Source organism: Watersipora subatra, chromosome 11 (genome assembly GCF_963576615.1).
Source record: "Watersipora subatra chromosome 11, tzWatSuba1.1, whole genome shotgun sequence".
NCBI lineage: Eukaryota > Metazoa > Bryozoa > Gymnolaemata > Cheilostomatida > Watersiporidae > Watersipora > Watersipora subatra.
The window spans coordinates 34378989-34401485 of record NC_088718.1 but is presented as its reverse complement, the minus strand read 5'-3'; the positions used below and the strand labels follow the sequence as shown (position 1 = coordinate 34401485).

Here is a 22497-nt window from a genome sequence, read left to right as displayed (position 1 = left end):
TCGTATGGTGAAAAAATCGTATGGATGGGTGTAGAAACTATAGTAATTATATACTGCAAACATTCCCTGGTAGAAATCATAAAAATTGTATATGTGTTCTGTATGTATTAAAATTAGTAACAAAATAGTATGTTAACCTTAGTAGTTGTAGTTACCTACAGTAATTCTAGTGTATTTATTGGTTATGATCTGCATTAAAAGGTGATATTACAAAGTGCTGTGGGCAGTACTACATACCGTAGATAATTATTACCCTCAACACCTGCGTACGTATAACATAAACTTTGAATTCGCTTCAAAAAAGTTTAGCTTACTAAAAACACACACTTAAAACTAAGTTCGAGTGGGGTATGTATTTTTAACTATTTTACTAAATTTCAACTTTTTATTACTAAAATTTTATCACCTATCAGTTTCTGTCTTCGTTTTTACTATAACTTTCAGCAGACCTGTTAAAACATTTTTCAACCTAATTTACCAAGAAAGCCCGAGCGATGCTGTTCCGAAAATGTTCTGTTTAATATGTAATGAAGGGGATTTTTGTTAGCAGGTTAAGAGAAGTTGTCTGACCACTGACCTTCTATATGTAGGAATTGCAACTTCACCTTTGCTGCTGGTTTTAAAAAGAAAACATTTATCGCTTTTTCACACAGGAAATGCTGAAGTGAGAGAAATCGGTTATCGTATCTCTTTCAGGCATTGTGAAAATATTTTTGGCGAACAGCTTTTCGGCGTTTTTGTTATTTCGACGTACGTAATAAGCACACCGACTGCCAAATTTGAACTCGGGCGAAAATTTTGTTGAATTCGGATGGTGAAATAAGATTCATATGTTGAGGTGAAAAAATCATCATGTCCACTCTGTAAGGCGAAAAAATCATCTATCAGTGTAATCGTATCCTGAGTGTGCACTGTATATTATTTCATGTTTGAACAAAGTGGCTGGTTCTAAGTGGAACAATAGAGGTTCATGGTGGATCCTTGGCAATAGGTTGAAAGCTACTTAATAGGTACCCGACACAATACTTTAAACACTTCATCATCTCATTGCCTGGTAATGTATAATGGCTCGTGTATGTCGTTCATTTTGCCGAAAAGTTTTCATAATGTGTGGCCGTTGTACTTATACAAAAACATTGATCACTGATCACATAGTTAACAGATAAACCTACAATTTTGCACAATAATTTTAGAATATTGGAATATTTTAGAATACCATTTTGCCAAAAAAATGAACCAGTTAGTTTTTTCAACCCAAATTCACAGAATAATATCATAGTTTAAATTTTTTAATTTTTGGTTCAGGATGGATGAAAAGAAAATTGTAAACAGCAACCTAAACGTATTTCCGCTTGTGGAAATATTTCTCACCACTATAATTTTATGCTAGCTGAAAGTTTATTTTTATTTAACATATAAAACATTCTAACTATTACATATCATATTATGATAAGAGTTTTTTGTGCAGTTCAAATGAATATGGAGAAAAAATAGAACAACTGTAAAGGTTTTTAAATGTGAAGTAGTTAACAACTAATGACACACGACAGACAAGCTAGCAAGCAAACTACAAGTATGGATTTTTATATACAATCTTATATTATATACAATTTTCTAGATAAAAATTAGACAATTAGATTATACAATATGGATATGCATTTTGGTCGAACTGCAAAACCGATAGCATTTTTCTTGCAGCCGGTTTCAACAAGCTAAAAAAATATTAAACTTAACATTTGTTTGTCAAATGCATTGATTCCTGCGCAGCATTTTCTGTGGATTGCAAGGATCTTTAGATTAAAGATCTATGGCATAAGCTCTAGCTTTTACAGAAAAAATACTGTGTTTAGACCAGCAAAGATTTTTCATCATGAAGTAATTCCGTCATAGCGAGCCACAAATTTTGTAGTGAAAGAGTTAATTGTACTCTAGCTCTCATTTGAAGCCTTTTTATCGAGAATGTGTGAAACTAGATAGTACTTCATAAAGAATAGGTGGATAGAATTATCAGTCTGTAAAAGGCTGTAGAAATAGATGTTTTATCAACAAATAAGAAATTCGAATGAAAGGAATAAATTGTGCTGTCATCTTATAAACTCTAACCATAACCATGGTGATTGATGGTTTATAGTTCACTCATGAGTGGTAAATGTAATGCTCATTATATTTTGCTGACGAGTGGCAGACATATTATGTTGATGGGTATATTTTGGCAGACTGTGACAACCGGAATGGCAACAGACACCAAGCGCTCTATACAAGCCCTCTGTCGGAAGTACATGGAGAATCCCAATGCCATTATCCTCTGCATTCAAGGTTAGTAAACTAACTGGCCTACAAGTAGAGTATACCCTTAGTTAACAGACAGTATGGACTTGGTGGTAACTGAATCCTTTTCATGTTAAGTTGATGAATGCTAAGGGGGACCATATCGGACGAATCTTTTTGTACTTTTGTAAAGGTAGAACTTACACGAAGTTTTTGTAGATTTTATCAGAAAGTATCGGTATTTTTTTATCATTTGTGATTGTTTTTAATGTTTGAGGTGATTTGACTGCCAGGATGTTTCAAGGTTAAAATCCACAAAACTTGACCTGTGGTTAAAGCGCTCAGAAGAAAAATACATACAAATTGACATCACTAGTTGCTTTAGTTGATATGGGCTGTTGCTTTCAAGTTGCAGCGCCACGCGTTTCTGTTCGGTCTCTTTGCAACTATAGACATCATAGTCACACTTTCACTTGATCTGAGCATTTTAACTGTGATCAAGTTTAGTCGACTTTAATCTTAAAACATCCTGGTAGTCAGATCACCTCAAACGTTAAAAACAATCACAAATGGTAGCAAAATACACAGGCCCTCTGATAAAATACACTAAAATTATGTGCAAGCTCATCCTTAAAGGGAGGGTATTAAGGGCTTGCGGACTGGCTCACATTAGTCATGTTTGAAAATGAAATATGTGAAACTCTCGTTAAAGTCATATGAATGAAATTTTTTGCAATAAGCAGACCCAAGGCATCATGCCATTTTTTTAATTATAAGAATTTACGGACTGGATTTAAAAAAAACAGTTATTTTGGAAAGTGCCTCTAGTTTGCATGTATTTTGTTTTGGCAACATTGTCTCTAAAACTGGTTTCTGGCATAATGGCAGTTGCAATGTACGAGTGTGTTTCTTATGAAAATGCTTATTGCCTATTGTCAATTAAAAAAATTTAAGTCACTGTTCTTGTGACATAAATGTAATTTCAAGTACATGAGATAAGTCGTTAACGTGTAGCCCTGAACTGACGTTGCCGATTTGTTGTGTTACATTTTCAAGGTAGATCCTGCCTAGACAATAATGATCAAGGAAAAAACTCATTCGGAAATATTAGCCCAAATGTTGCTAAAATCTGGTGCAAATGGTCGTCAAGGAATAAATATGGCGGTTAGCACGTTTGGATAACAAAATGCATTTACGAACAATGAAGCTGAGAAATGAAAGCGCAAATTCAAGTTGCAAAACTTCGATTTTCGGTAATTCAGGCTTCCAGCCCTGACACCACCACATGGATAACTGCTACAGTTATTGCACCCTCACTTATTATTACAACACAGTAATTCCTTACTTTTTGGCGGGTCATCAGGGGCTCGTGCTCTCCACCAAGAGTGAAAATCCGCAAAATGGAAACTAATTTTTAAAGTATGAGTCATAATTTTAGCACCAGAACACAGAAACCGATTTCTAAACATATTGTATTTATTTCCTATATAATATGTAAGTAAATTGAAGTTTTCTTGATTGGTTTTCATTTTATATTTCAACTTCAAGTCTCAGTTTTTTAAAGTAGAGGATGCAGTAGTGCACTACTATGTACTTTATCTAGTCCTAATATTTGTGTGATTAATTGGGTTCGCTGTGAACAAGAAGTCACATGTCTAATAATAACTCTCGGATATGATCGCTGCTAGTACAATGATGTTCATGGAGAGATCTCACAGGGCCAGAGTATGAGAAAGATTGAGGTATTTTTCATGTTTTATTCATGTTATTTAGTTTTTAATGAATATTTTTATCGCCGGAAAGGTGAACCGCGAGGTAGAGAGGGTTTACTGTAGATGGAGGCGTCGTGGAGCCAGTAAAAAGCGCTAATCTGGGGAAACACCTCGGGTCAACAGAGAAATACCACGGCTTTATGTGTTAGCGAGGTCAATTTGTCAGAAGTTCAACTTATTTTGGGCCATGTTCCCTGCATGAATAGCAAGCCGGTCATTGCCAACGTAGTACTACAGCTTCAGCTTACTTGACGATGCCTCCGTATCACTTGCGACAGTCACAATCACTCCTTTGGCTCAGCCTAGCAATTGTTAACCATTTTGCTGGGAAAACAACATAAACGTTTTCTATCGGCTCCGTGGGCCGAAATACTGTCATTTTATGGTATAAGTTTATCAAGCCATCACCTAGTAACACAGGAAGACGATATCAGTGTTATTAAATCATAAATATTTTCGGCAACGTGTTTGTCTATGATTAACGATAAAATATGATTATCTGATGGTCATTGTGTTATGTCATAAGCTAAAGAAAACCGGTCCTTACTAGAATAGACAGAAAAAAGGGTCAACACACAACTTGATTTTGAAACCAAAATCAAAAACTTTCTTTTGTTGCGCAGTGGTCAATAATCTTTTGACTATCAATATTATAATAATTCAGATGGTGTTATTAATTTATTGTAAATGCCGAAGACGGAATATTATTAGTAAGACGGTGATAAATGAACAAGCGTAGCAGCTCGGTGTAAGGACTGTGACAGCTTCAAAGCATACCATACCTAGACAATTGCCGTAATTCAAATCTGAATGAATATTTATGTGCAAAAATTTTGCTAATGCAAATATGTTTGAGTGGAAGCTATGAATGTTTATAAAGTACTGATCTTATTGAATTTTTAAAAACAAAATCACAAAGGTTTTGTTTTTTGTGCTAGATTTGGACATAGCAAAAGGGTCACTACCATTACAAGGTTGAAACTGACCTTTTAAAGGACAAGTGTTTTTAAAGTTTGTCACAAAATTTATAAGACCCAAACATGATTTTTTGTATCTTGTTCAGGCGTTGGAAGTACAACTAGTTGTCAGTGAAGAGGCTGATAGGAAAGTTGATCAAACGAGAAATCTAATCAGAGTAACTAATCAGCATATCAGACTTAGTGGTCTGTTGCCATTGTTAGTCACCTCTATTGGACAAGATGTTTGCAGATGGATCTATAGATGCGGAAAGAAGCAATGTTACTGATTTGGTTAGCTCTATTGATACGGAAGGAAAGAGGACAATCTTTGTGCTGACTAAAGTAGATATGGCCGAATCGAGTCTACGTAACCCTGAGAGAGTGAGTATGCAGTTTTTTATTGATGATCCTTTGTTTTTATCCATGAACTTTTTTGTGCAATGTAAAAGCATATCTATCAGCAAGATTAATGATTATGCTCTTTGAGGGCTGATATCTTAATGGGCCTTGTGCTTATGGCGTCATTCTAATGAATGTTTGGCCTATATAAAGTATTTTTAATCCATGTCAAATATGTATATTTATATAAATGGAAATATTTTTATTTATATATATATAAAATACATATGCATCTAAAATTAGACAATTTTCGATTGAAACTTTCTTGCTCCAGCTACATCGATGTACAGCTACAGCACTTGGCGCTCGTCAAGCTGGTACTCTGAGTGAGTCACAATACTACTCTGTTACCTTTTACTACTACTCTGTTAGAGATACTACTACTCTGTTATAGAGATACTACTACTCTGTTGTAGAGATACTACTACTCTGTTGTAGAGATACTACTACTCTGTTATAGAGATACTACTACCCTATTATAGAGATACTACTACTCTGTTATAGAGATACTACTACTCTGTTATAGAGATACTACTACTCTGTTGTAGAGATATTACTACTCTGTTATAGAGATACTACTACTCCGTTATAGGGATACTACTACTCTGTTATAGAGATACTACTACTCTGTTATAGAGATACTACTACTCTGTTATAGAGATACTACTACTCTGTTATAGAGATACTACTACTCTATTATAGCGATACTACTACTCTGTTATAGAGATACTACTACTCTGTTGTAGAGATACTACTACTCTGTTGTAGAGATACTACTACTCTGTTATAGAGATACTACTACTCTGTTATAGAGATACTACTACTCTGTTATAGAGATACTACTACTCTGTTATAGAGATACTACTACTCTATTATAGAGATACTACTACTTTGTTATAGAGATACTACTACTCTGTTATAGAGATACTACTACTCTGTTATAGAGATACTACTACTCTGTTATAGAGATACTACTACTCTGTTGTAGAGATACTACTACTCTATTACAGAGATACTACTACTCTATTATAGAGATACTACTACTCTGTTATAGAGATACTACTACTCTGTTATAGAGATGCTACTACTCTGTTATAGAGATACTACTACACTGTTATAGAGATACTACTACTCTGTTATAGAGATACTACTACTCTGTTATAGAGATACTACTACTCTGTTATAGAGATACTATTACTCTGTTATAGAGATGCTACTACTCTGTTATAGAGATACTACTACTCTGTTATAGAGATACTACTACACTGTTATAGAGATACTACTACTCTGTTATAGAGATACTACTACTCTGTTATAGAGATACTACTACTCTGTTATAGAGATATTACTACTCTGTTATAGAGATACTACTACTCTGTTATAGAGATACTACTACTCTGTTATAGAGATACTACTACTCTGTTGTAGAGATATTACTACTCTGTTATAGAGATACTACTACTCTGTTATGGAGATACTACTACTCTGTTATAGAGATATTACTGCACTGCTAGACACAATTAAGTACTTTATTCTTTCTCTGGCAGATAAAAAAGATTCTAGATGGACGATTGTTCCCGATGAAGGCTCTTGGATATTTTGCTGTTGTCACCGGAAAAGGCAGCCAAAATGACAGCATTCAAAGCATTAAAGATTACGAGGAGCAGTTCTTCAAAACTTCTAAAGTATTTCGGTGAGTTTGAGACTCTCATTCGTTAGACTGTAACTGACCCTAGCTGACCTTAATTGACATCAGTTGACTTTTGTTAAACTTAGTAGCCTTTGCTTAGAATTGTTCAAGTGGGATTGTTCTACTGTCCCATTATATTTGTTTCGTATAAATTGTTCTGCGTGCGTGTTGTACATCCTCATTTAAAAAAATTTAGATTATTAAGTTTTAAATGTGTTACTAAAATTTTACGAATTTTATGCAGCAATAACTTTTTCATATGTTAATTTGCCTACACCTAATTCAGATGTAGTTTACTCCATTTAGTTGATGAAATATTCTAGTGCTACTCCCTACTCTTTTTCACTGCGATTGATGTCTGTAACATTAAACCCAACAAGTACTTACTGCATAATCTATTCCATAATTTGTTTTTTCACATTATCGAAAAGTTTGAAAGTTAGCTGTATTCATAATTTTAATGCGGCTAAAAATTGGAAATTCTCATTGAGCTCTTTTGTTAAAATAAAAAGTTTGAAGCAAAAAATAAAATCAATTAGGGATAAATTTTATTTACCTTCAACGAAATGCATTAGCAATACCATATTGCTTATAATAATAGACCGGCTTACTTACTCATGCACTTACAATACTCAGCCACACGTACAGTTATCTCCCACTACTCTGTGGCTTGTCCTTCGCGGTTTCATTACTTTGTTGTTAAAAAAATAACAAGTAACAAAAAATTAATCTCAGAAAACTTTACAAAAATTAAACTTTTACATGTATGAGATACATAGAATACATAATTTCTCACTTACTCTGGCCTAGTGAGATTCCTCTGTAAGTACTAGCCTGCTAGCAGCATTTCCATGCTGACTTCCTTCTAATAATTAGATTGGTAGGCATGATTTGTGTTTATTACATATAAAAAGCTGCCTTATAAAAAGTTCTACTACCAACTTGGATGAAAGATAATTGCACAATAATATTACTTTTCTAATACATACTGTAAAATATTTCAGATGTTCATATAATCTACCTACATGCATATTAATCTCAAAGTTTATTTCTCATCGGTCCAGTTATATCGATAAAGTTTTAGCTATGGAAAATCACCTTCATACAGGGTTTGAACTCCCAACATTCAAATCACATATCTACTAACAAGCATGCGTAACTACAAGGCCTAAGTCGTTCTTACCATTATCATTGCTCTTACCATACACTGTATATCCTTTTCATGACAGCACGCGCTAAATGTGCACTTTTCCCACGACCGAATGAGCGGGAGCGAAGTTTTAGAGTTTTTATGATAAATGCATGTGCACACAATTTACGAAAATTATTCATTAACAACATTGCCAAAGCTTTGTTTCAAAATCTCATCAACAAATTTAACCATCGTTTTGTAGAGTCGTTAACGTATAATAACGATACAAAACACAAAGCCTATTTAAATATGTTACCAAGTATTTGTAAATTGTCGACAGTTTCTTAAAACTTACCCATCTGGTCGGATTATACACTAATAGACAAATTAATTTGGCCGAAATTCGTGACAAAACGCTTGACAAGCTTGGTTTAATAAAAGTTAAGACCGGCAAACGAAACGCCGAGTGACAGAGAATAGAATCATTAAGTCGTGCGCATTTCACGAAAAAATAATGTGCACATTTCACCAGTCTATAGCATTGTCGAATTGCCGAAGGTTTTTGTAATTAACGTAGAAGTACAGAAATCGTTTCTTTTTTGCCGATGTCAAAGTAACTGACATTTTGGAAACTTTTGAGTACTTTGGTATTCTAACTGATGTCCAAAGCAGTGAAAGTAAAGGAAATGACGATGATATTTTTTTCTAACGATTTTTATGAGATTATTACAATATTTAATTATAAGTTTAGATGACTATTGAAGTGTAATAGTCACACTAACAACATCGATGATGGGTAATATGTTACTGCTATTATTTTTTGTAATTAGTTTTGTTAAATAGATTTTCTAAAAATCTATATAAATATCACAACTTCTTGATATTGTTAGCGATGACGTTTTGAAATATAAACAAAATTGTGCATTGGTTTTCTAGTATTACTGTATTACTATATGAATAATATTGGTTATTCTAATAATATCAGTGCATTTTACTTCTAATATTGGCCAATATTGCATTTCTCCTATTGCAGGGGGAGAGATATAAACATATAATATTTTCCTTTCATTATTGCTGTTTGTCATGACCAAACACTTTTTAAATAGATTTTCTAAAAATCTATATAAATATCACAACTTCTCGATATTGTTAGCTACGACGTTTTGAAATGTAAACAAAATTGTGCATTGGTTTTTTATTATTACTATATTAATAATATTGGTTATTCTAATAATATCAGTGCATTTTACGTCTAATATTGGCTAATATTGCATTTCTCCTATTGCAGGGGAAAAAATATAAACATCATCTTTTCCTTTCATTATTGCTGTTTGTTGTATATAATAACACCTACACCCAGTACATTACAGTTACCATTGCAGTTATCCTATTGCACTGCAGTGCCATTTGACTGCTAATATTGCATTTCTCAACCATCAGTACCCTTTCTCTTTTTCCAATATATTTGGTCGTGGGCTGTATGACAGTGGAATTTCTAGTTATTATTAATTAATATTACCTTTTGAATGTCTTCTTTTGAAATTTTTAAAAAAAATCCAGTCAAAATCCATTGGTCATTTTCTTATTTGTAAATTTTCAGATGTGCCGTTTCAATCTAAAACGTTCCATTACATCGTAACTGTAATGGCACAATTTCAGTCTTCATTTACCGTTTTGCAAAGGACAATTGCTAGAAATTGTAAATCTAAAAAATGTTCACATGGACATTCTCGAGTAGAAATTGTTTCTACATTGTCTCTTGGTTTGGTCAGACAAAGTACCCTCGTGCACTTCACTGATGTATTAAATTTCAATATCTTATTTTTATGTTTTTGCCAGTATTGAAAGGTACCAGTGACGTCGTATTCAAAATATTGATGGCTTACTACTGCTTAAAGCAGTAGTAAGCCTTTTATACACACACTTCTATGTACTATTGTTATTATCAATTCAATATATTCGTGATTTTTATTTTATTTTAATAGTTCATTTTAATTGTATCACTATCTAATCACGTTTCCTTGTAATCTTTATAACAACATAGTTTATGTCGTCATTACTTGCTAATTATTTCCCATTTAAAAACCTTTAAAGTTGTTTTATTTTTTCTCTTAATTTATTTGAACTGCACAAAGCATTTTTCTCATGATATGAAGTTTAAATGCTATGATGATAAATGTTATATATGTTAAATAAAAATGTATTTGCTACAATAAGTAGCAAATACAATCATACAATCATTTACTCTTTGCTACAATAAGTGATAGGTCTGTTCAAAGCCTCAGTTGGAAGTTGGAAAAAAGATTGCTCTGTACGGGATTCGAACCCAAGACATTGGGGATGGCCTTCCAGCATCACCTTCTATGGTTTTGTAATTTTTTGTACGTATACAGTAGTTATTTTCTATGCTGTATTGGCACAGCGAGACTGACAGGGCACTAGTCACAATAATTATTGTTTCATGCATTGACCTGCGCTGCTGCTTAAATGATAATAATCCATGAGAAATTTTTTCATGATTGAAATAGAGGTTTTATCCATTTTAATTCATAGAGGTTTTAATTCATTTGTGCACAATATGTTGAATTTACCGCTGTCACAGCTATGATGGTAAATCGCTGGAAATTATTGGGGAATAAAAGTGAATAACAAGTGAAAAGTGAAAAGTCATGAAATAAGCGCTGGTGTCCATTTGAAACTGTTTTACTTACAAATTTGGTTTAAAATTCAGTCATGTACAACAGTAAAAAAGATTGTACTGTAAAAGATTTATCAAGGTTGACTATTGTAAATTTTTTGATACTGACTTGTGTTTTGAAGGGAATAAAAACAACAACATTTACGTGCAGTAATAAAATGTTTGTAATAATGTAAGTAAATAATAATATGTAATGAAAGTAAATAATAATATACAATAAAAGTCAATAATAATATATAATGAAAGTAAATAATAATATATAACGAATGTAAATATTATGTAATAAAAGTAAATAATAATATATGATAAAAGTAAATAAAATATAATAAAAGTAAATAATAATATATAATAAACGTAAATAATATATAATAAAAGTAAATACTATGTAATAAAAGTAAGTAATAATAGTTAATAAAGTGGGATTGGAGTAACAAGCTTTAGATTAGCTCTAGTCAATAAGTTAGAAGAAGAAATATAGTCGATCATTAAAATGTTTGTCTCGCCTTGCTGCTTGACCTGATAAAGCTGTTTAAACAGTTCATAGCCTTGACCTTTTGTCAAGACTAGGAGGAATGCTCCAGCGAAATACTACGAGTGATACAATTTCTTCAAGTGACCTTCAACAGCGTAGACTTCGGTAAATTACTAAATCTGGTTGTCAATTTATAAATATTGGTAGCTTATAGTTTTTGTTCGAGACGTTGGGAGGTTGATGTCAATCACCCTTCTTTTCTTGTGTCAATCACCATGAAACATAGCTCTTGGTCAGTGAGCTGCATGTACAGAACCCATCTCATGGGATTATGTACAGGCACTCATGATTGGGAAAAGAGTGTCTTTTGAAGGATTTGACCTGTCATACTATTTTTAACCGGTCACATGACCTTTTGCTGGTAGGTCGTTACCGCATATTACTAATCTTTATATTAATAATAATAAAATCAATTCAGTAAAAAAAGTAATACGTGCTATTACTAATCTTTCTCATACTAGTAGCCGTTTAATAAGTGGACCTTGAAAAACCGATTGCATTGTACGGGATTCGAATTAGCGGCTTTCAGCATGTTGATCTCTTACTCTAACAACTGCTCCAACTGACTACGAACTGGTTACTTTGGAATAATTGTATGTAGAGTTATTCCAATTGATGATCTCTCACAGCACACTAGACTGCCAAAGTACTCGTAATGCATAATATGCCAGGGCTTTATCACCTCCACTTTTTAAGTTTAACTACTACTGGTATGTCTTTGCTGCAGTGACAGTCAGCTTAAGCCTTCCCAAATGAGCACGCGGAACATGTCTATGGCTGTCTCCGGAAAGTTCTGGAAAATGGTTCAAGACAGCGTAGAGCAGCAAGCAGATGAATTCAAAGGTAAGAACATTATCTAGTCATATGGTTTATGTTGGAAAAATCCACTGTTTTATGTTGGTGAAACTGGAGGACTAAAGCTCCATGTGGTTTCATCAGTGCTCTGACTATGTGTACCTCATGTGCAGATCAGTAGTTGCGTTTACAGATTGGAGCTATTCCAAATCTCATCTCAGTATTCATCGTCTGCATTGTCTTCTTTTGAAAAAAAAATTGATCGTGGCATCATAAAAGATTGTGAGCTGTCGATCATTGTTTTTTTCTGATGCAAAAGCTTTTAGCAGTTAGCCTTTTATTATATTTCATTTCCATCTTCAACAGTAATTTGGTTATTTGCACAAAATTCTGAATAATGCTGCCATGAAGAAGAAGGCCTGTCAAGCCAATAGCAACAGTGGTTTGTTGGAAGGCTTTTTACTAAAGCAGAAAGCAATTATTAAAATAGTTCGAAAATGAATGAAATGTACTACCTCCTGGTTGGCGAAGCTAAAGACAGTGTCACAGCATCTGCTCTTTCTGTAAAGCTTGCAATTTTTTTAGCAATTTGAAAATTATGAAATTATCTCACTTAATGGCTATAATAGTAGCTGTAACAGTAGCTACCTACCGTGCACCCTCGAGAGACGAATTTGATTCGTTCCAGGGTCGGCATCGTATGGCAAAGAAATTGTATGTAGGGGTTATAGAAACTATAGTAATTATATAATGCAAATATCTGGTAAAAATCATCAATTTTTCATATAACTGCTGTACATATTAAAAATTAGTAACAAAGTAGTATGTTAACCTTAGTAACTATAGTTATCTACAGTAACTTTAGTGTATTTAGTAGTTATGATCTGCAATAAAATGTGACATTACAATGTGCTACATCCAGTACTTACTGTAGGGAGTTCTTACCTTCGAGACAGATGTACGTATAACAAACTTAGCATTTAACTTAAATTAATTTAGCTCACTAAACACACATTTAAAGCTAAGTTTTAGTATGTATTTTTAATTATTTTACTGAACATCAACTTTTCATCACTAAAATTTTATCACCCATCATTTTTCGGCTTCATTTTCACTATAACTTTGAGCTGACCTCATTAAAACCTTTTTCAATCTAATTCGCCAAGAAACCCCGAGCGATGCTGTTCTCAGAAATATTCTGTTTAATATGTAATGAAGTGTATTTTTGTTAGCAGGTTAATGGAATTTGGCTGACCACTGACCTTCTATATGAAGGGGTTGCACCTCCAACTTTGCTACTAGTTTTAAAGGGAAAATATTACCATTTTTCACACAAGAAATGCTGAATTGAGAGAAATCAATTATCGCTTCTCTCTCAAGCGTTGTAAAAAATCTTTTCAGCGAACAGCTTTTAGGCGTCTTCGTTATTTCGTCGCACACCAATACCAAAGTTGAACTCGGCTGAAAATTTTGTTGAATTCGTATGGTGAAATAAGAATTGTATGGCGAGGTCGAAAAATCATCATGTTCCACTTGGTAAGGCAAAAAAATCGTATAACAGGGTAATCGTATCCTGAAGGTACACTGTATTGTTATAGCTATTGTTATAGCTAGCTATTTAACAATGGCTATAACAATATTATGGTTATAACAGTAATTCAAGGCCAAGAGCGAGAGACGTCAAAGGTTGCTGCTGTTTATTGGGTGCTCCATTATACGGGAGATTTTAGTTAGATGGTTTTAATTAGACGGTTTTAATGTTTTAATGGTACATGTATTTGGGATAGGATGATAGAAATCGGTTATATCGGTTGGTGGCTCGCTTTCGTTGCTGCAGTTTGTTAATATTTGTTTTTCCTATGGTCACTTGTCAGTGAATGTCAATATACATGTCATTTTGAAGGTGTCTCTTAGCGAGATTAAGAGAATAATCGTTTAGACAGTAGAATATTTACTGATACAGTGGACTCTCACTCTGTCTTTTACGGTCTCACTGAGTCACAGATTTTTCAATAGCCTGAGCTCAATCATGTATGATACAGAGATAGGAGTGAACTTAATGTTGCTTCAACAATCATTCAAACCGATAGAAAAGTGAGCTATTGGTCTGTGAACCCACATGGATGGACAACCCGATGTACAAAACAGATGTGGCTGGACTAGCTTGTCAATAAACTAAGGCTATATATAAGTTGAATTATTCATAAGAGCCATTTCAGCTACAAGATATACTTGCAGTAAGAAAAATAAACAGGCAAGTCGACTTAGTCCATCTTTGGGTAAAGTGGCAGACTGGACCAAATAGTTTAATAGATCTGGCATTTGCTGCTTTTACTCAAAGTGTCACACAGCATTTAATATGGCGTATGTATGCAATGAAGGCTTGACACAACTTTATAGTTTTTCACTTGACATTGTGAGTGCTGGTCGCCATTAACTGTCCTAAGTGAAGGATCATTGTAGTCACACCTCGACATACGAGACATTGAGATATGAGAAAAACTCCGAGCAAATTTCTGCCTTGAGATACGAGACAAATATGGGATATGAGCATACGAGATGTTTGTCGATGAGGCTGCTAGGTAGCCTAGTAAGCAAGAGGTCACTTATGAGAACAGACTCGCTTGGTCTTTCTCATCAGATTACTTTGAAAAATTTTTTAAGAAGGCCAGCTAAATTGAAGGTGAAAGCTAGCCGAGTCACAAAGCGAGGCAAAATGAGCCAAGCCAGAAGAAGAAAACTAACAAAGTTAAAATGAAAACAAAATTGCAAGTAATTTTAGTGTAATGTGAGGTTTAAACTTATTTTTAATCTATATATATTTGATAATAATGATAATATGATATGTAAATGATGAGACTTTTTGTGATGTCCCATCGTTTACACATGTTGATCTTCATAGCTCCGGAACTACTATTTTGAAAGCAGTAAATTTTATATTATTTGAAAGCCAAGAAAATACTGCATCAATTAATTCACAGACTTTTATAATGGAAGCAAATGTGCTTGTGTAGTTGGCATCAAATAATTATAAATGTCAAATTTTTATTTATGGACACGCCCATATATATTTCTCAAAGTATGTGTGTATGTGGATCTGTCTGTCTCCCGGCTATAGCACACCCTGATCATTTTACCGATGCGGCCACATGTTACGATGCCCCTGTTAAGAAATATTTTTCGCAACGTTCAATTACTATATTTGGGGCCAAGGCCAATTCTTCTCACGCAGACATTTATGGGAAGAGCTTCAGCATTCTCTCTCCGTTCGGTCAGACAAAGACAGTCCGATATCTCATTTTTACATTTGTACCAATGGCGAAAGATACCAGTATCGTCGTATTCAGAGTTTTGATGGATAGCTTCTGGTGGAACAGTAATCTTTTTTATGCACTCACGCTTCTATGTAAGAATTGTTAATATTAATACTACATATTCAGGATTTTTATTTTGCTTTCTCAGTTCGTATTACCGTACTTTTCGGACTATTAGCCACTACTTTTTTCTGATGATTTGAGCCATGCGGCTAATATAAGGGTGTGGCTATTCTGTGGCTTTTTCTTTGACCGCTAGGGCGCATTAACCAGAATCTCCGGTTAGTGTGCCTCTAGCGGTGAAAGAAAATACGAAACAATGCCTAATGGTACTGTTCCGTTAGGCACTAGGTTAAAAAGCGTCGGTTAATACGAAACAGTGCTGTTAGACACTGTTCCGTTTTAAACAGCAAAGTTGCTACCGCGTTAAATAGCACTGTCCTGAGTTCTGCGGTCTATACAAATGTGCGGCCTATGTATTGTTTTATTATCGTTTTTGGAAAATAAAGCAGATGCGGCTTATATAGGGGTGCAGTTTATAGTCTGAAAAGTACGGTAATTGTATCATTACCGAATCATCTTTAATGGTAATCGTAGCAACACAGACTAATTTAAGCTTTTACTTGCTAATTATCTCACATTTACATCTAATCCTTTATATAGTCGTTTTATTTTTCTAAATTTATTTGACCTGCACGAGACATTTTCCTCATGATATGAAGTTTAAAAGTTCTTTGACAAAGTTTGAAAACCTTTACTGTGGTTTTTATTTTCTCTCTTAATTTATTTCAAATACACAAAACACTTTTCTCACGATATGTGGTTTGAAAGTTAGAATGGCAAATTTATATGTTAGATGCAAATAAATTTTTTGCCCAAAGACTTTTTTATTACCCGGGCAACGCTAGGTAGCACAGTTAGTATATATGCAAACCTTAAAGTTTGTTTGTGTACTTGTGTAGTTTGGTATGTCTAGTTGCAGCTATTAAAATCTTGGAATGAAGAATGTGTACTGCGGAAGATTTGATCTCGGAACCTCCCATTCCCTAGACAATATGCTAAAGTTTAGTAGCTAAACCATTGCGCTACGCGAGACTGATAGATTCATTGGGCGATGTATGTCGCTATGTGGGTGAAACTACGCTACTGCTCTCCGTTATGGCGCAGCGTCATTCTATATATTAGTAAGAGCCGTAGATAACTAGCTTACTTAAAGGTTGACTTGCAACAAAATTCACATTAACGCTATTTGATATGAAAAGATTCACCATGGCTTACTCTGTTGTGTTGTAGGTGCAAAATATGTGGAAAGGTGATTACAAGCTCTTAAAAGCTCAAAAACGAACAGTTAATCGCAGCCACACGAGACTGCCGTAGTTTAGATTCCCTTTCCAAAACGGATCAAATGTGATGTAGTTGTGAGAGATGGTTTCTGTTTACACTTTCTTGCAACCTTATTCGTCGAAATATTTTCACAAATATACTTCACACATTGAATAAAACTATGTCTATTGTTCTTACACGTCTGTTTTATCGTCATTGTAATGCTGTCACTTTTAGCACTGATATCTTATAACTTACCATAAAAAATCATTAAACTTTTTAACCTTAGCTCAAAGGAGTACATATCATTGTCTAATAATCATGACGAGCCTGTTGGTCACCTGTAATAATCGAAAAGTGCTGCAAAAATTATTTGCGAAGTATTGGGTCACATGATCAGAGAACAACTTGACGATTGAATAATGCCGAAACAAAACTGTAAAGTAGCGAGCATCTATTTTTGATACGGGGTCTTCGGTTAAACCTGTAGTGTTTGTCATAAACTAGTACTACGATAAGTTTTATATTGAGCTTTGTATTGGCTTTTCAATTCACGTGAGAACATACGTGACAAGACAATAACCAAATTTCATGGCTACGTCATCGAAATAAAGAGATTCCAATATAGGCCGCTTTTCGTTTTTGAGCTTGTAAGAGCTTGTAATCACATTTCCATACATTTGGCACTTACAACACAACAGAGTAAGACATGGTGAATATTTTGATACCAAATAACTGTAATGTGAATTTTGTTGCAAGTCAACCTTTAAATTAGCCATTGGCAATGTGCCAAGCTAATAGCAAGTGGCATTGTTTATAAGCTGAGTTTATAAGTATGGCATTGCTATCACTGCTTATAAGCAGATTTTTAATACCCGTGCAACGCTGGACACTCCACTAGTTGTGTATATAGTGAGGTAAGTTTGGTCATTGGTTCTTTAACTGTGTTGGAATAGAGGTATTTGTTTGGTTGAACTTATGCACAATTTACTTATATACTCTTTCAGTACAGAAAGTTGTATGTTTGTATGTAGCAACCCGGTACAACCTGGAGACAGAATGGAAGAATACATACCCTGGGCAGAGAGAGCTTGATCGCATGGAGCTGTTTGAGAAGGCTAAAGGAGAAATCCTTGACCAGCTCATAACCCTTAGCCAGATCAGCTCAAAGGAGTGGTGAGTCTTACAATTACTAGTTATTAGCTAGTAGTAGCATTAGACCTCACCAGATACTCGAAATGTGCCTTCATATGCATTAAGGAAAGCTATTCACATTTCCTTTCACATTTTCTTGCCGATTTCGTCCAAACTTCACACGCATGTGATTCGTGCCTTCCGCAGTCACCAGAAATATTTGGTTTCAAAACACTAAATTAACACATAAAATATCAGCTTAAAAATTGACTAAATATTGCCCCTCTGTGGATCACAGCTGCAGTTTTATCGCGGGTGACACAGTGAGAGGTGGGAAGTTAACATAAATTGAAAATGGTTCTAAAAATTAAAAAGTGAGCTGTCAGCTTAGCTTAGCCTGTTAGACTGAGAAACTAAATTTGAGAAAACTATTGTTGGGCTAGCTTGTTATTTGGCAAAGTTAAGAGGACAACGGTCATTTTCACAGAATTATTTTAGCTGCACCATCTCCTAGTGAGATTTCTCTTACAGTCCGCAAGATGAACAATCAAGCCAGTTCACACTTTTGTTTTAAAGCCAAGAATCACTTGAGTACAGTCAGTATATCAAATAATTTTTCATTGTAATAATAGCTAAACAGATTATATTTAGCCATTACTTGCTAATGATTTCACATTTACATTTGACCTCCTTTACAGTTTTATTTTTCCTCCTAATTTATTTCAACAAAACACTTTCATGATATGAAATTTAAAAGTTGTAGTTGTTTAAAAAAGTTTGGAAACCTTTACAGTTGTTTTCTTTTTCCTCTTAATTCCTTTGAACTGCACAAAAATATCTTCTCATGATATAAAGTTTAAAAGTTAGAATGGTAAATGTTGTATATAGTGTGTTAAATGTAAATAAATTTTCTGTCCAAAGACTTTTTTATTACCCGAGCAATGTCGGGTAGTACAGCTAGTCTAATTATAAAAACCTTAGTGTTTTTCCAGTTATAGCGATAAATTTTTAGCAAGGAAAATCACCTTCGGAATGGATTTGAACTTTCAACATTCATATCACAAGTCTACTAACAAGTGTCGTAACCACAAGGATAATTCGTTCATACCATTCCCACTGCTCTTATCATATACTGTAGATCATTTTCGTCATTGCACACACTGAATGTGCAATTGTTATTATTAATTAATACTACCTTTTGTGTTTATTATCGTTTTGAAATTTTGTAAAAGCTTCTTTTTTACCATTACGTATTTTGTTATTTGTAATTCTTAAATGTGCTTTTTCAATTTCAAATGTGCTGTTACACTTATATTTCCTGTTTCGGTAAATCTGTAACAGCTAAATAGTTTTAAGGTGAACAGTCATATTCTCTGGAGTAGGATTTGCCTCTACATTCTCTCTTGGTTCGGTCAGAGAAAGTATCAGACAAGAAAGTCCAATATCTCATTTTTTACATCTGTACCAGTTTCGAGAGGTACCAGTATCATCCATCAAAACTTTGAATACCACGAGCTTCTGCTGCAACAGTGACATTTTCTAATCCACACATTTCCATGTATTCATTGTTTTTTTTTCTTTTAATTTTTTTGAACTGCACAAAACACTTTTTCCATGATATGAAATTTAAAAGTTAAATGATAAATGTTGTACATGTTATATATTACCTTTCATATTAATATTATCTTTCATATTATCTGGCAACGCTGGGCATTTAGCTAGTCTTTGCTATAATAAAAGCCATATCTGTCCGGCTGTTTGTCTAAAGCCACGCTAACAGCGTTAGGAAGAAAGATCGTACTGCACAGGAATCGACCTAAAATATTTCGTTTTGCAGCCAAGCGCACCACTGGCACACCTTTGCAGCATTATGGAATAATTGCACACATAATAATTGCACGCACATGATGATCTCGAGACGATCACGGGACTGCCAAAGTACTAGTAAATACAAGTTAGTGGTGTCAGATTTGAAGAGTATACATATATAGAGCATGAAAGGGGTGTGCAATCGGTGTGACCCGCCAAGATTGTTTTTCTCCAACCCGACTACAAATATGATAAGCATAGACCAAGTGTTTGGTATGCCGTAGTTACTTTTTATGGCCAGGTCTTTCTTTGCAGGGAAGATGAGTTTAGTCAGAGGCTATGGGATAGAACCTGCACTCATGTGTTTGAGTCGATATACCTTCCAGCCTCATCATCAGCTAGTCTTGGGTTTGTACTTAATCTATTTTCATCAAATCGTAATGTGTGTTTTAGAGAACATACATTAACCCTGCAAGTGTACGCATGACAAAATTTACAACTGTATGTATAAATCTCAATGTCTGTTTGTCTGTCATTGGTGTGTCCAGTTATAGCCATTGAAATCTATGAACGAAAAATCTGTTCCGCACTAGTGTTGAACTAAAAACTACCAGTTCTGCAGGTACTCTACGTCATCCTTGCTATACTATGAATTAATTGTATGTATACTTATGCAGCATTTTCGAAAATACTAGCATGCTTGGCTCTTAGCTTGTATGCCACAATCATTAAATACGAACAAAACTTCGCCTCTTTTATTTATAGTTTTTACATTGTTTCTTTATTCATTTAATGAATACTAATTTTCTTTATAATTAACTAACATTAATCAATTTCATTTAAAACATTGTCGTTTGTATGGATATTGCCAACTTTTAATTCCATATGGGTATAATACATTGATACGCACAACTTCATTTTCTCAACTGACTATTATTGAGTTAATTACGAGCTTTTATCGTGTAAGCTCATTACAGTATTTGTGTTGTGTATTATCGTACATATTTTCCTTCAAATTTGACAAATTTGCGATTCGCATCCTCTCCCCGCTCGGCCAGTCAAAGAACATTGTTTACTCGTGTGCGCTTCATTGAAGTTGTTAATTCCCATATCTCATTTTGCGTTTGTACTAGTATCGCGTTGTATTTAAAATTTTGATGGATAGCTTCTACATCAACAGTAACCTTTTTTACACAAACATTTCTATGTACTCATTGCTATTATCAATTTAACGTATTCATGATTTTTATTTTGGTTTCTCAGTTTGTATTAATTGTTTTATTGTAATCGTGTAGAACAGACTTTGTCTAGCCTTTACTTGCTAATCATTTCACATTTAAACACCTTTACTGTAACAGTTCTCGTATTTTTTCCGTAAATTTCCCTGAACTGCTCAAAAAACTTTTCTCATAGTATGAAGTTTTAGAAGTTTTCTATTTTCGTGTAATAAACTTCATTTACAACAATCCAATTCTTTAGATAATACAAATTGTATAAAATTTTGGTGGTTGATTTACCTAATTGGGAACCCGTCACCCTTAAAAATGAGTAATGTGCCATTTGTCTACGTCATGGTGTTTGGGAAGTGACAAAAGTAAATGTCAGCTAGCTCAACAATGCTGGCCATAAATTAAAATATAAATGAATAAACACCTTCATGTAAAAGTTAGAATGGTATTAATAGAATATTGTATGTTAAATAAAAATGAATTTTCTGTGCAAAAACTTTTTTTATAATTTGTGGAACGCGGGTTATTTAGCTAGTATAAGAGAAAAAAGATGTAAGGCGCTTTCAGGGTACCTGACAGAATATCAAAGAAGCATTGCTTAATTTGGTGCGCGCTAAGCATTCACATAGTCCTACGCAGTTCTGTAAACTTGGAGTTGTTTTCTATACGCTGCTTACAATGATATGTGACTTACCCAGTAATTACACAATGGCTGACAAATAAAACCATAAAGTGTTTCAGCATACATTAAACTCACCTTTTATAAGGCAAGTGTTCAGTTATTACAGCCTACAAACATCAGACTGTTGATAACGGCTTAGATAGTGGCTTTTAATGTTACGTCTCTACGCCTACACTTACCCATTGTGAACTCACACAATCTAATTCTGTTATTATATAATCTCAAGCTAAAATCTGCAATTGTGAAGCGTAGTTGAAATTCAACTGCCTCACCCTATGTTCCTACAGTCTAGGAATTAGAAATGGCACAAATATAACTTTTACAGTCATCCTCAGTAGAAGCTACTAGTTGACTGAGTTGATAAAATATGGTTTTGAAATTTAATTTGAATTTGAAACTTTGATTGTCTGACTGTAAGTTGTAAAATAACAAGGTTTTGCTAGATAAGTATTTTGAACTTGACCTAATTAAAGTAAGTTACACCATGTACATTACCCCTTTAATTTAATGAGGCATAAACATGGATATTCGTATTAACAGGTCATTTAATACGAAGATTGATATAAAGTTGAAGCAATGGTCCGTCAAATCTCTTCCGCAGACAGCCGTAGAAGTTGGTTTCAACTCTTTAAGGAACAGGTACGTGAGTCTCTGCATCGCTGACAAGAAAAGTAAAACCCAGCTTTTGCCACTGATGAAAAGAATTTTGGTCGGTCGTGCTGAAACTTCTGGTTATTATAATTTTTTATTGTAATCATAGT

At 34.0% G+C, this 22497-nt stretch overlaps 1 protein-coding gene across 2 annotated transcripts in view; it reads left to right on the top strand.

The window, feature by feature from the left end:
- The window catches only part of LOC137408588 (dynamin-like GTPase OPA1, mitochondrial), a 56079-nt gene that overhangs the window by 18577 nt on the left and 15005 nt on the right, over positions 1 to 22497 (top strand). For both annotated transcript variants that reach the window (XM_068095171.1, XM_068095170.1), the window contains 7 exons: positions 2217 to 2316; positions 5250 to 5380; positions 6946 to 7091; positions 12178 to 12293; positions 17917 to 18058; positions 20141 to 20233; positions 22277 to 22375. In XM_068095171.1, coding sequence (XP_067951272.1) covers positions 2217 to 2316; positions 5250 to 5380; positions 6946 to 7091; positions 12178 to 12293; positions 17917 to 18058; positions 20141 to 20233; positions 22277 to 22375 — 827 coding nt within the window. The remainder of the gene's footprint in view (positions 1 to 2216; positions 2317 to 5249; positions 5381 to 6945; positions 7092 to 12177; positions 12294 to 17916; positions 18059 to 20140; positions 20234 to 22276; positions 22376 to 22497) is intronic.